The 14,932-nt window shown below is 60.9% G+C and overlaps 1 protein-coding gene across 1 annotated transcript in view; it reads left to right on the forward strand.

Moving 5' to 3' along the window:
- The window catches only part of Sh3bp2 (SH3 domain binding protein 2), a 19,814-nt gene that overhangs the window by 1,793 nt on the left and 3,089 nt on the right, over positions 1-14,932 (forward strand). The window contains exon 2 of the mRNA XM_033758784.1: positions 8-182. Coding sequence (XP_033614675.1) covers positions 8-182 — 175 coding nt within the window. The remainder of the gene's footprint in view (positions 1-7; positions 183-14,932) is intronic.

The raw sequence follows: 14,932 nt of genomic DNA on the forward strand, positions 1-14,932 counted from the left end.
GGGGCAGTCGTTGCGTCGGTCCGCGTGTCCCGGTCCCGGTCCTTCCTCCCCTCTGGCGACTGCGGTCTGCGCCCCGTGACGCGACCCACCCAGCGCCCTCGGGGCCCAGGCGGGGAATGTGCTCTGACCCCTCCCGCGACACCAACTTTCCGACCCACCTGTCGGTGCGGACTCACGCCGAGGTTGGTGGAGGGGACGGAGAGTTGGAGCTGGGAAGCTGTGGTTCCTGCAGCTCAGGGCCTGAGCCTGCTGGGCCACCCCGTGCCCCTCTGTGCCTCAGCGGCTCACCCATCTCCACCGGGGACGACTACCCCGGCAGTGACCCTGGCCGAGGGACGGCCGGGTTACCTGGAGGGGCTCCCGGTGTCAGCTGCGGTCCAGTGATGGTGACCAAGAGGCGGGCTGGGGCAGGACCTGGGTCAGGGAGGCGCAGAGCCAGCTCCATGCCACCTGGGGAGCACTGACCACAGGGGCTGGACTGCCCCCTCTGCCGGACACTGGCAGGGCCAAGGCAGATGGGGCCCCCTGCACTGCCCCCTCCCGGTTTCTGGCCCTGTGTCCGTTTGGGGCACATGTTGGCAGGGTGCAGGCCCCACCCAGGGCCCTAGACTTTTAGGGGGCATCCCGACCTACAGGGACAAGTTGCGGTCCCTCACGGAGGCCAGCCTGAGAGAGAAGGAAGGGGTTCCAGGCTGCCCTGGCCCTTCCTGTTCACATGGACAGAGGAAGTGGGGTGTTGAGTCAGCCCTCTGCACCCCCACGTCCTACGGGGGCACAGACACATGCAGGTCTACAAATGGAAAGCCCAGGGGCCCAGAGGGACAAAACGGCCACCCTTGTACACAGAAGGGTGGCAGGAGAGCAGGAGTCAGCTGGGGTCCTGGGTTCAAATCCCGTTCACACCCTTACTGGCTGCTGACCTTGTCCAGGAAGCTGCTGCTGCCACCTCCTGTGTAGAGGATTGCGAACCCCTTTCCATCTCATGGTGGCTTTGAGCAACCTGGGGCTACTGGCAGCTTTCTGGTGGTCCTCAGACAGGGCCAGCGCGACCAGCCCTGCTCAGCCATGTGCAGGGAGCAGGGCATGGGGTAAAGGCCAGGATTCTCCTCTGCCCCCTGTGTGCCTTTCACAGGCAAAGGCTTGAATCCATCAGGAGTGGCCAGTGTTAGGGACACCCTGGCACCTCCTGGGTTTTTCCTCAAAGGTCTGTTGTGGGGACACCACAGATCAGTGCCTGTGGAAGCCCCTGCTGTCACTGACTGGCCAGCCGATGGCTCTGTGATAGCCAAGGGTGCTTGGCCAGCACTAGGCAGCCTGGGTACCTCCACAGGAGGTTTGCAGACAAGAGGAGGCATCTCTGCGCTCTGTGGACCACCACAGAGTGAGGGACAGGGTGGTGCTTGGGGTGACTAGAGTGGTCTGTGGCTGCTTTGGGGGCCTGGAGTCCGCCCAGGCTGTGGCCCTTCCCTGTAAGCCTTCAGCCCCGTCAGTGCCCCTGTGTGGGCATCCAGGTTCCCCACTGCACCTGCCACCTCCTCCTCCCCATGTGCTGTGACTTCTGGGATCCCAGCTCCTAGGCCACTGGAGTGGTCAGCACCAGCTGGACCTCCCTGCCCTGGCTGGCTGCTGGCCAAGGCCCACGTGGGCGGCCATGGCTGGACAGGTCCTATTCAATCACCCTTGCAGTTACTCTCCCAGAAGGTGGGGATTGGCTGCCTGGGGCAGTGGGCCTGTGAAGCCAGTGGGGGTCCACACCCAGATTCCCTGCGGCCTAGTGGATTCCCAGCAGTGCCCTGGCTTCCTTGTGAATCAGATGTTTACTGTGCGTTGCTGAGCTTCTGCAGGGTGGGGCACTGCGTGAGTGCAGGCGCTGGCCTGTTCAGTCCCAGGAGGGAGGCAGGGCCTGCGCCCGGCCTGCCAGGTTGGTGAAGTGCTGGCCAAGGCGAGGAGTGTGCTCCTCACGGTGGGCTGAGCCAGCCTCCCTGGACCCGCTGCATTCCAGGCCTTGGCAGCGCCTGCATTTTGGTGGTGGTGCCCTTCTTGTGTAAGCAGGTTCGATGGGGTCAAACCCATGGGACTGTCAGAAGGAGCGGCCTACTGGGAGAGGCCACAGAGGTGGAGCTACAGGCCCTCTTGGACATTCCTGCCCTTGACCCTGTTTTGTGGTGTTGTTCCCACCTGGGCAAAGGGGTGTTATGATCTCATGACACTGTTCCACGCTCTGGGCTGCCCCTGGGGCCTGCCTTCCGGAGCCAGGTGCAGGCTCTGCTAAGGCCCTGGTCCTCACTGTGCTGTCCCCAGCCTAGGAAGAGGACGAGGTCAGGACTGGTCTGGCAGTCTAAGGGCTGGGTAGGCCTTGGCTGTTCTAGGTGAACCCCACTTTAGGAGGCTGTGTGCTTCCTTGGTCCCCAGCCCAGCCCAAGGGAAGTTGGCACAGTGACCTGTGTGCCTGACCCTGCCCTGTCAGCCTGGGGACTCCTGCAGCATCTGAGCTCCGATCCTGCAGGGCTTGTCAAGGGATGAGGCCACTGCAAGCTGGGCACTTCCTGCTGTCTTGAAGCGGGTGGCACAGTGGGCGTCGCTGCTGCTGTGTTTAAGTGTCCTCTGATGTTAGATGCAAACCTGCCACTCTCCTGGAAGCCGGCTCCCCGTTGGCAGTTTCCAGTCAGACCAGCAGCTTTGACCTTAGCATAGCTCCACCCTCACCTGTGGGCCCAGCTGCCAGCCTTTCTGGGCCCAGGCTCTGGGGCGTCTGCAGCCAGCCATACAGATGGGAAAACAGGCCTGGTGGGAACAGAACTCCAGCTGTGGGGGCACCATGTGGCCACACCCAAAGTCGCAGCATTTCATTTTCTGAATGACGCGTCGGGGCCCAGCCACTGACCAAGAGGAGCCCCAAGGAGCTGTGCACCCTTGGCAGGGCTGTACCCCACTAGCCGCCTATTCCTTGGGTTTGTCTCCGTCCACCTCATCCTGTCTGCATCCTGCCTGGTTCACAGGACACTGCTCAAGGGCCCTCACCCTGGCACCCTGTGCCCAGCACCTCAGGGCTGGGACCCCAGTCTTCACCTGCTCCTTGCCACATGGGGTTTGGGGCTCCTCCAGAGTGGAACCAGAGGGGCAGGAGGCTCCGGGGTAGCTTGAGTGACCAGGTCTAGAATGAAGCCCGCTACACCCGGCTGAGGGGCTCTGGCCTGGTCTGAGAGACTGACCTTTCCCATTTCCTGGAGGCTGTCACCAGGATGGTCAGGTGCTGTGGTTGGCAGTGGCTGTGCCCTCCGGTGCCCAGAAGGATGGTTGAAGAAGGATCACCCTGGTGCCGCCAGCCTCTGGGCCCTGCCCAATGCCAAGGTCCCTGCACTGTGCACCCGGAAGCTGTTCAGAGCTGGCCCACTTGAGGCCCAGGGGCAGCATACCAGGATGGGGTTTGAGGTGCCATGGCGGCGCCCCACATGGGCCTTCTGGGGTGGGAGCTGGGCTCACCCACGCCTCCTCCCCTACAGTGTTGCCCTGTGGAGCTGGGCGGGGAGAAGCCACATGTGGAGGTTACAGAGAGGGACAAACCCATGGAGGCGGGGTGGGGTGGAGACACGGTGAGATCGGGGTGACCATGTCCCTGGTGCTTCCTCCTGCTCCAGCCCCATCCCCACCACCTGTGCTGCCCGCCCGGCTGCTTTGCTGGGTTTTCTGCTGGTGGCATGCTGCAGGGGTGTGTGTCTGTGTGTGTGAGGTGTCCCCAAAATTCCCACGGAGGAGCCTGTCGTTTCCATGGGTAGCAAAGCAGCTGTCCAGAGTCCCTGCCAGAGCCTGGTTCTGAGCTCTGCTGACTTCTCCAGGCCACCATGGCCTGTGTCCTGGGTGGGTGGGGCATGTACGGGACCTTGGAGGGGCAGGCCACAGGGCCAGCTGGGGACCTCCCCGGGAATCTGAGGCGTGAGGGCAGGCCCTGCTGGACAGTCTGCCCCTGGGAGGAAGGTGGAGCCTGGACAGCCCCCTCTGGGAGCCAAGGGAGGAGCAGCTGCCCAGGCCCCTCCTCCCGCCCTGGGCTGCTCTGGAAGCTGCCTGGAACTGGAAGGCACTGTCACCAGCCGGCCGTAGTGGTTGGTGGAGTGGGGGGGACCTTGGGGTGTCCTGAACAGGGCAGAGGCAGGAGAGTCTGCAGTGGGCCAGCACAGCAGGTCAGAGTGGAGGATAAGGGGCAGAGCTGGGAGCCCCAAGTCTGAGCCCAGGCCCCTCCCCAGCTGAACTGTGCAGGGTGGGGGCGGGACCCAGAGCTGGGGGCGGGTTGCACTTCTGCCCTGCCCTTCCTCTCCTCCAATGCCAAAGAGGGCCCCTGGGCCCCTGAGCAGTGGGGTGAAGTGAGGCTCCTGGGGATGTCCAGGGCCCCTGCAGTGGCAGCTTGAGTCACCGCATCCACTGCCCAGGCCTGTGGAGGAACGGCTACTCTCAGTTCCCCAGTGGGTTGGCCTTCCTCCTTCCGTCCTGTCCCATTCTGCGCCTCTTCCTGTCCCCCCTGCCCAGCCTCACTTCTCCTTGCCCCTGCCCAGCCAGAGACCCTGTCCCAGGGCGGCCAGGGCCCTAGAATGGGGGCTGCTCGTCACCTTTGGCCCCACTAGGATCCTGAAGGTGACCCCGGGAGGAAACCAACAAGAGGACAAAAGGTACAAAACCTGAGGCTGGCCTCAGATTTACTAAGGAGGTAGCCACACTCAGCGGTACATGCCTATGGTCCCAGCTGCTCTGGAGGCTGAGGCAGGAGGGTGAGGTGAGCACTTGAGTTCAAGGCCAGCCTGGTCAATTTGGCAAAATACCATCTAAAAAAATCACTAAGGAAGAAAAAGTGACAAAAAAGGGAGGCATGGTGGGACATACTCCTTATCCTAGCCTCTCAGGAGGCTGAGGCAGGAGGATTACAAATTTGCAGTCAACCTAGGCAATTTAACAACATCCTATCTCAAAATAAAAAAGGGCTGAGGTGTAGCTCAGTGGTAGAATGCTTGCCTGGCCTGTGTGAGGACCTGGGTTCCATCTCCACTGCCTGGAGTAGGAAGGGGGGCAGAATGAAATGGCTCTGTGGCAAGGGACAGGGACATAGATTCCACCTGGCAGGCGGGGAACTGGGTTTCCTGGGCAGGCGAGGGGCCCAGGGAGCCCCACCAGGCCAGCTGCTGTAAGGTGCCAGGCTGAGCCGCCCGGCTTCATGTGATCCACGGAACACCACCGTGGCACGACAGACACAGAGCAGCGAGGAAAGGAACAAGTGACAGAGGTCACGGCCACTGACTGCCACGGGTCGGTTCTGGGGCCCCGCGGCCTGGCATACGCTGCCCTCTGCCTGAGAGCCTTTTCCCGTCGCCTGTGCCTGCTCCCTCATGGGGCCCATTGCTCCCAGGCCAGGGCTGGTGAGCAGACGGAGCCCAGCCAGTGGATGTCACGAGGACGTGAGTCAGAGGAGCCGCTTCCTCGGCAGCCAGGCCTAGGCAGGAGCGGGTGTGGGCCTGTGTGCCCTGGCTGCTCTGTCTCCCCTGGGGCTGGGTGACCTCACAGGGGCACCCTTGGGCCCCCTCCCGAAGTGCCCTCTGCTCTCTGCCTCCTGCGTGTTCTCGGCTCCGGACCTGGGTGCCTCTCTGTTGGGTCCCTGCTGCATCTTGGCTCCCCCAAGTCTGCTGCCGTGTGGGTGCCCCCACCCCACCCCACTTGTGCTGGGCGGAGCTCCAGGGGCGGCCCTGTGACCCAGGGGAAACTGAGACCTGGTGTCCCGCTTCTTCTGCCCCAGCTCTGGCCTCTCCCGGGCGACAGTTGTTCTTGATCCTTCCAGGAGCCAGCCCTGGGCTCCCCCTTTCCTGCTCAGGCCCTCGAGGTCACAGGCCATGGTGTGGACAAAGTGGTCTCAGCCCTGCTGGCTGGGGCGGGGGCTGCAGCCCACTGGGCCCTGACTTTAGCATCTGCGTGAGGAGAGAAGGACGTTGCTCTGTGGTTGGCCGAGTGGCGATGGAGCCACCCTGGGCTGGTGGCAGGGACTCTTGGCCTGCCGAGGAGTCTGCAGGCAGGGAGGCCCTCGGCCCCTGTGATCCCTGTGCCCCGGCTGCAAAAGGCTTCTGTGACACGGTGGCCCAGGGAGGGACTGCTAGGAAGGGAAAGGGTCAGCTGGGGGATGCCACCTCTCTGAGTGGTCCTGACAAAGATTTGACAGGTTTCGCACCCACCACGTCCCTTGGGTCCTGGAGGAGGCTGGACTCGGGTTGTAAGGGTGTGCTGTCCCCAAACTGTTCCTGTCCTTGCCTCCTGGCGGTCGACAGATGGAGGAGGTGGCTGAGAGGCTGGGGTGAGGCTGTGGCCACAGAACCCCGCTGTGGGTGTCTGATGCAAACCTGGGTCCCCAGGGATGCAGAAGTGAGGTGCTTGGGGCCAGATGAGTGGTTTCACTTGTCTGACATGGGAGAGGGCACCAGGGGTGGACAGGGCTGTGGGACAAACCTGTGCCCACGTCACGAGGCACTGTGTGGGTGCTGGGGACAGGCAGGGGAAGCACACAGAGGTCTCTGTCCCCAAGAGCCCAGGCCAGGGAGGCCGAGGAGCAGGGAGGGCGAGCCGGGTGAGGGGCGGAGAACAGAAGAGCAGGTGGTGCTGGATGGAGGCGTGGAGACCGGAAGAGCGGGCACGGAGCGGGGTGCGGGGACCCATTCCAGACTTGGGGCAGGTACAACCCCAGGACGTCTCTGGCGTCTCCTGCCTTACCTACGTGGGGTGGTCATGGTGTTGCCAAAGGCACCTGGTGACCAGTTGTCCCTGGAGTAAGCCATCCCCACAGCCCCAGGGCTCCCATGTCTCCAATGGGGAACTGCGGCTCCTGGTGGGCGCCTGGCCTAGGAGGAGATGGAGCCAGACCTGCGCCATGGTCTGAGGGTAGAGCAGCCTTCTCAGGTGGAGCAAGGCCAACAGTCCTGAGGGTGGCCAGGTGCCCTGGGTGGGCCTGGGGCGTCGGTGCCCTGTGGGGGTGGCAGCCTGGGCCCCATGGCAGCGCTCAGTGTTGAGAGGAGGAAATGGGGTGAATCCTGGCATGCCGCTCTGTCAGGAGTCCCACCTGCCCACTGTCCCCAGCCCCACTAGCCCCAGGCTGACCCCCAGGCTGACCCCGGCCTCCCTGGTTCCCCTGTGTCCCACCCACCGCCCCTCCTGACCAGACTGGAGCTACCTGCTGAGTGTGGCTGCTGGGGCCTCTGGGAGGTGCCCAGGGACATCAGGACTTCGAAGCCTCCCTGGGAGTGTCTCAGAGCAAGACATCCAGCCCTGCTTAGCGAGGGCCAGGCCCAGGTGACAGTGTGCACCTGGCAGGACCTCCCTGTGCTGCCCTGAGTCCTTCGCCCTTTGCACAGGAAGTGAAGAGGACTGCCTGTGCCCTCCACCCTGAGCAGTGCCCAAGCCCCTGGGGCTCAGCCCTGGCCAACACCTGTGCGTTAGCCTTTCTCTGTTTTGCAGTATGTAGCCCGGCCCACCAGCCAGTGCTGTTCAGAGGCCTCTTCACCCCACAGCAGCCCAGGGCATCGACAGGAAGTGGCTGCAACCTGCTGGACATCAATCCTTTGACTCTCTTCTTGCGACTCTCTTTTTTCCCTCTCTCTTTTCTCTACTAGGGATTGAACCCAGGCACTTTGCACTGGGCTACATCCCCAGAACTCTTTTATTTCTTATTTTGAAATAAGGGTCTCACTAAGTCATCCAGATTGGGTTCAAACTTGCCATCCTTCTGCCTCAGCCTCCCAGAGTGCTGAGATTACAGCATGTGCCATCGGGCCCCCACCCTTCTATCAGTAGGTTAGGACCCACCTGGTTAATCCAGGATGAGAGTCTGAATGTAACTGTCAGGGATTAGAGGCTGCCCTTCATCCCACTGCTCCCTGTGGCTCTGAGCAGGGCACTGCTTGCTAAGCACCTGCCCTCTGCTCAGGACCGAGCTCTTGGGATCCTCACAGTCCCTCTTGCTCACCACAGTGTTGGGGTCCTGATGCAGGACAGAGTGGGCCTCCGGGTGGGGCTGCTATAGTGTCCTGTCCTGAGAGCTGGAGGTTTCCCCAGTGGGTGCCCTCACCCTCCGAAGATCCCTAGCCTGCACACCCCATCCCGCAGCAAGTGGCTGGCAGTCCCAGGCTGGTTGTGGGGGCCCTGGGGACCTGGAAATATTCTGGTCCCTTCGGGCCAAGCAAGCGTATTCCTCTCTTAACATCCATCTTCTCGTCTGTGAGTCAAGGCGGGGGCTGTGAGGCCTGGGTGCTGGGCAGGGCCTGCAGTGCCCTCTGCAGACTGTGCCTCTGGGTGTACAGCTCACCGGACTGGCTGAGGCCGCGTCCATGCCAGAGCTCTCTCCCCTCTTCCAGGCTGACCCTTGGCCCCTGCCCGGCTCTGTTCCTGAGCCTGGTGGAACATGGGCCCCTGAGCCCAGCAGCTTTGAGGTGAGGCACCAGTCCAGGTAGCGGAGGCTGCCCAACACTGGTGACCTCAGCTGCACCCCAGCCACACACATCTTGCCAGGATGTTAGAGAATCATCGCCATGGTTACCAGAGGTGGGGAGGAGTCCTGAATGTCCTGAGGTTTTGGGAACAGGAATGGCAGGGCACAGGGAGACACTGAAGCTCAGAGCCTAGAGGCCTGCAAAGTCAGGAAGCTGTGGTAGGGCGGCCCAGCCCAGGGACCTGTGCAGCCATTCCTCCCTCCCTCTCCTCTGCTTTTGACCCCTGCAGCATCTTGGACTGCATGTGGGGTCTGCAGGTCTGCGCCTGGGGTCCTGGCTAGGAGAGGCGGGCAGATTGGCTCCTGCCTCGGCCTCGTTCACACTCCCGTTGCAGGGAGGGGGCGTGACCCACCTGGTGGGTGCTCCCCGAGCCTGTGACCCCAGGCCCCAGACCCTGACTGCCTCCTGCTTTCTGCAGCTCAGCCCAAGCCTGTCCCCATGACCACTGCCGTCTTGTGTTTAGCAGACTTCTTCTCCCCAGCCCGGGGCCCCTCTCTTGGCCCAGCACTTGCAGAGTCTGGACCCTGCCAGAGCCCACATTCCTTTAGTGGCCACTCCCAGGCACCCCTTGCTCTGAGGTCAGGGGCTCCACACCTACTCTTAGCTCAGTCCTAATGTGGAGGGGAATATGGGAAGAAGCCCCAGGTGAGCCCCCCTCCATGTGGCCTGTCTGTGCCTGCTGTGACCACCCCACGGCATTGAGGCTGGTGCAAGCTGGGGATGCAGGGCCGGGCCCTACCCCAAGGAGGCCACAGACACCAGGCTCAGGGTCCCCACCCTCTGGGAAGCAGCAGGGGTCTGCAGCCCAAACAGGTCCCTTGGCAGCAAGGCTGGTGCTGGGACACAGTATAGGATCTGCCCTGGACCTGGGCCCCAACACCCAGGCCTGTGGTTGGGAGCCCTGCACGGCCATCAGGACAGGGACCACAAGCAGAGGTAGAGTTGCCACAGGGTGCCCAGGGAGCCTGGTGGACCAGGAAGAGGGCCTGTGTTCCCCGTCTTCTGCCACCCTCAAATCCTCCTTTCTCCAGCTGCCTCTTTCCAAGGGTGCTGTCCTCTCTGCGACAGGAGCTTAAAGGAAGAGTCAGGGCCAGGGACATCAGCTACTTGGGCTTTGATCCCTGTCCTCCCACTGCCTGGTGGGGCCCAGCTGGAGAAGGATGTTGGGCTTGAGAAAAAACAGCAGCCCAGGAGGGCTGAGTTCTACATGGGGCTTGGCTGAGTTTAGCAGGGACCTGGGGTGATGCTTTGCCACCCAGGCCACAGAGTGCTTTCCAGCAAGCCAGGCAGTCACAAGGGGTAGGGACAGAAATGCCTGAGCCCGTGCTCCTGCCTGGCCCTGTTGTCTCTTGGGCTCAGAATCACGGAGATGGCCACCTTGGGAACCACAGGTCCCCAGGGCAAGAGCCTCGCTGTCTGTGTGGCTCTGGGGAAGTAGCTGCTTGCGGGGAGGGAGCCCCCCTTGTGTGGGGAGCAGGAGTGAGCCCCATGTAGGTGTCAGCAGTGGTCTGTGCTTGGCCTGATGCCCTAGACTGTGAGGGGATTTGTGGTTTGCCGGTTAAAAGCTAAGTGTGCAGAGCTGGCCAAGGGGCCCCAGCAGGAAGCTTCTTCCTGGAGGGCCCAGCTGGCCTGGAGCCCCCATCTAGAGCTTTGGGGGTCTGGAGCAGGGGAGTGGGCCCACAGTCCACAGGCTGAGCACCCTGGGAGGGGCAGCCCTGGGCCTCAGCTGGCTTTCGGGACCTCTGGTGTGGAAGGCAGGAAGTGCTGCTCCTCGGGCAGCCCAGGGAGCTGCTAACCGGAAGTCCCACCCAGGAGGAAGTCCTGGCAGCCACGGGCGCAGATGCCGCAGGACTGAGTGTGGCAACACAGGGAGATGCCTGCCTCAGCTGTCTCAGCGGCCCCTGAGCTGCATGGCTTCCCTGGGCCCCAGCACTGCAGCCTGCGGTAGGCTCTCGAGCCCGAGCGCCATGTGCTGGGCCAGCACCATCAGGTCAGCAGGGCATCTCGGGTCTGGGCTCTGGTGGGGCTGCAGGAAGGGTGGTGGCAGCAGGGTTCCTGGGACCCAGGCCCAGGCCCAAGAGAAGTGACGGGCTGTGGGGAGAGGTGCTCCAGAAGGGGGCCTGTCGAGCCAGCAGCTGGCCTTGGTGTGCGGACCCTGTGTATATTGTGTGCGTGTGCATCCCTGGGTGTGTGTGCCTCTTCTGGGACGAGGGAGTGCTGTGCTCAGGGGCCTGTTGGCAGGGGGCTGTCCTCGGGTAACACAGGCTGGCCACCTTCCCCGGCCGAGTGGGTTCTCTCTCCTGGCTCCTCACTGGGCTTTTTCACTTTTTATTTTTCTGTACTGGAGAATGAATCCAGGGTCTTCGCACTGAGCAGCATCCCAGCCTTTTTTATTTTGAGACAAGGTCTTGGGTCTTTTGAAGTCCTTAAGTTGCTCAGGATGGGCTTGAACTTGAGACCCTCTTGCCTCAGCCTCCCAGAGTGCTGGGATTATAGGCATGTGTCATCACATCCAGCATCATGGGCCTTTCTAGGGGATTTTGGTTTTGATTTTCTTACAGAGAACAGTTCTGGGAAGAGGAAGGAGGGGGAGGGAACGGAAAGGGAGAGTTATGAGGTGGGGGGGTAGCTGCAAGGCCACATGGGGGACACCCAGCCTGCTCACCCACAGCACCAGACCATGGTGTACCGAAAGGGTAGGTGGAGGGTGCGTCACCAGTAGGATGTGTGGCTTTGGGGCCACTCGGCTTCTCTGGTTCATGGGGACCTCACCAGCGACGTGGGACTGACTGGTCGTGCTGAGGTGCTGGGGTCTGGGGTGGGGTCCTGCAGGGCTCAGAGCCAGGCTTGGAGAGTACCAGGTGCCAGGTCCTGCCCCCACCTGCCTGGTCTGAAGCGAGTGAACCCTTGAGATCCAGGTGCAGCTCACTGGGGCCCGCCCACAGAGGGTGTGTCAGCACCGGCTTGGTTGGGTAAGAAGGATTGCGTGGGTGAGTGCGTGAATCCAGAGCCTGTGTGCATTAGTGTGCACAGGTGTGAGCGTGCATGCATGAATGCCCGTGAACATCTTGCAGAAGGTGGGCCTCAGTGTGTGAAGGTGTGTAAAGAGCATGGATGAGAGTGTGTTGGGATCTGGGTATGTACAAGTGTGTGAGGGCTGTGTGTGCATGAGTTCCCAGGGAACCTGACCTCACCCTGAGGCTGCATGCACAGCCCTGTCCCTGGTGACGGAGCCCTGAGCTGTGGTCACCTGGTGCAGCAGGGCTGGGCCCACAGGTGTCAGCGGGGTATGGAGCCTGCCCCGGTCAGCCGCCTGCTTGCACACACACACACACACACACACATGCAGACACTGGGTGCGCTAGTGCACACTGCACATGTTGGTGGGTGAGTCCCGTGGTTCTCCTGCGTGTCCTGTGTGGGGCCTCTGCTTAGGGGCCCAGGGTGGACACAGCCCACAGTCTCTGGGGGACAGCTGTGCCCATCTGCTCCCCTGCCCCCAGGCTCAGAGTCCCCAGAGCCAATGGCATGGACTCAGAGATGGTAGGGAGGGGCCTGTGTCCCAGGCAACACAGGTCACATGCACCCTGGAAGGGCTCATGGGACCCCACAGCCACCCCAGCCCCATCTGCCCCAACTCTGATCCTGCCTGGGCCACAGCCCCCAGCTTCAGGAGGGGGCGCACTGTACAGCAATCTGGGAAGTGAATTGGATCTTGCTGCCAGCTCCTCCACGAAGTGCTGTGTTATGGGGGTGCTATGGCTTGTGTCTAGCTGTCCACCCCAAAGCCTCATGCTTTTTCTGAAGTGCTGAATGTAGAGCGTGTTCTAGGTGCTGGGGTTCAGGGCGTCTCACCATAAAAGTGAGTGGTTTGGCACGGCCCTAGTCCTGGTGGTCTGGATGGGATGAAAGGGGCAGAAAGACACTGTTAAGGCCGCTTGTTGCTTCTACTACCACGTGAGTGCATCTGTTTCTCCTCTGGGACAGTCCCCTGCCCTGGAGCCTCAGACTATGGACTTAAACCTCTACAAACTGTGAGCTAAAAAACCTTGTTCCTTTTAACTTTGGGTGTCGGATATTTTGTCTTGGCACTAAGAGCAAATAACCTATCCAGGGTGTCTGGACTCGCAGGAGTGAATTCTGACACCCTGTCTACACTGTGGGCGCAGGATCCAGGGCTCCACTACCCTCCCTGCCGGTCCCCATCCATGGGGGATGAGTCCAGCCCTGCTGGGGACTGGGGACACCCAGCATATTGTCAGGAAGGCCTGCAGGGTCCCCGGATGAACCAGTGGGACTGAGCCCCCAAGTGTCCGGGCTGGGGCTCCCTGGGCCTGTGGGGAGACAGCAGGGCGGCCGAGTTCCTGTAGCCTTTCCGGCACTGGCAGTGCTGGTGCCTGCGAGCTGGACAAAGTCCCCAAGTTGGATGGTCATTGTGGTTGGGGTTGCCTTCACCTCTGTGTCACTTCCTTTTTTAGCTCTAGCCTGGCCTTGCCTGGGCTCTGGGTTCCACTGCTGTGGGACACCCAGGCAGGGCTCCCGGATATTTGTCACCTCGAGGGGGCTGTGACGTCACCCGTCCTGAAGAGGGACATTCCCAGGGGACAAGCAGGGTGAGGTGGGGCTACCTCAGCACCTCCCTCTGCCCACGGGGTGGGTGGCCATAGTGTCCAGCCACTCAGGGACACAGAACTTCTGTTTCTACAGTGCAGACCACCTTTCCGTACTGAGCTCACATCCTCTGCCTTGCCGAACATGTTTATTAGTGCTAATCACTTCTTAGTGGATTCTGTGGAATTTTCTCTCTATAAAATCATCTAAACTGAGCATGGTGGTGCATGCCCACTATGCCAGCACTCTGGGAGGCTGAGGCAGGGTGATTACAAATTCAAGTCCGGCCTGAGCAACTGATTTAGTAAGACCCCCCCAGTCTCAAAATAAAAAACAAAAAAGGCCTTGGGTGTAGCTCAGTGCAGCGACCCTGGGTTCAATCCCCAGTACTATAAACAAAACCAGAAAATCAAAGCTGTGAATGCTTTCTCTCCTTATTCCATCCTTCCCCTCCAGTTTGGATACTTTCTTTTTACTACACCATTACATGGCCAGCACCTCCAGTGTGGGGCTAGGTGAGAGCAGACACCCTGGCCTAGCTGTGTGTGGGGAGAAAGCGTCCGTCAGTCTATCTGCCCCACTGTCGGCCAGGGCCGGGCAGTTCTGTCCCAGGCTGCTTTTACGGAAGACTCTGGGCTTTGGGCAAATGCTGTCCTGCATGTCTTGGGATGCTCGTTGGGTTCTGTTTGTTATCTTATTGGGGTGGTGGGTGGCGTTAATTGTATTTGACTATTAAACTGACCTTGAGTTGCTGGGATAAATCCCACTTGGACATGGAGAATCCTTTTTCTTTCTTTCTTTTTTTGTGCCAGGGCTCAAACTCAGAACCTTGCACTTGTGCATTAGGCGCACTGCCACTGAGCTACATCCCCGGCTGGAGAATCTTTTCTGTGTTGCTAGATTCAGTATAGACTTTTATTGAGGATGTTTGTGTTTATATCCACAAAGGACTTTAAAAAGTTTGTTTTTACTTGCACATGTTTGTAGTAATAAGGATTACCATCATCACAGGAAGTTAGTACGTATCCACAATATCAGCAGAAACCACAGGTAGGTGAGCTTCGGGGCAGACTTGTCAGGGACCGCCTGGCGTAAGAGCAGACTGGGCTCTCAGGAGGGCTCCCGGGTCTTCATAGGATTGAGTGCTATGGGGTGCTCTGAAGGAAAAGGTCAGGAGAGGGGAGAGGTCAGTGGAGAGAAGCTGCGCTCCCCACCAGGCCGCGGCTTGGGAAGGGGCAGCTGCTGCCTGAAGCAGGGCTGAGGGATTGGGGACTTGGGATGCAGAATGGTCATTTGGCCTCACTAACTGTGGCTGCATCTTCAGCAGGAGGAAAAGCACAGCGGTGGAACAGGCTAGAGGTGGACTTCTTCACATAGCACATTTTCTTCGTTTTTATGTCCCCTTTCCCCTCCCCTCCCTCACTCCTCCCTCATCTCCCACCCCCTTTCTGTTTGAGAAAGATCTACCATCATACTTCTTCCTTTCTTGTGCTGTCTTTCTGGTTTGGGATGGGGTGATGTTGAGCTCCCTCTTCTGTCCCTGGAAGAGTCTGTGAGGCGTGGTGTTGAAGTGGGTGGGCTGGAAACTGGACTGAGGCGCAGAGGCTGGGTCTTGCCGGCCTGGGTGCCAGGCTGGGGTGTGGCTGGCACAGGCTGGGAGGGTGGAGGGCGGCAGAGAAGCCAGGGGCTGAGGCGGGAGGGCTGTGAGGAGGCCCCCGCGGGACCGGTGCCGGCTGGAGAGCGTCCCCCAGGAAGGCAGGGTGGCTGGAAGGAGGAGGTGGCCTAGGGGGTTGGAGAAACGCAGGGCGGCA

The sequence above is a fragment of the Fukomys damarensis genome, unplaced genomic scaffold (genome assembly GCF_012274545.1).
Source record: "Fukomys damarensis isolate Sample0158 unplaced genomic scaffold, DMR_v1.0_HiC HiC_scaffold_35, whole genome shotgun sequence".
Classification (NCBI taxonomy): domain Eukaryota; kingdom Metazoa; phylum Chordata; class Mammalia; order Rodentia; family Bathyergidae; genus Fukomys; species Fukomys damarensis.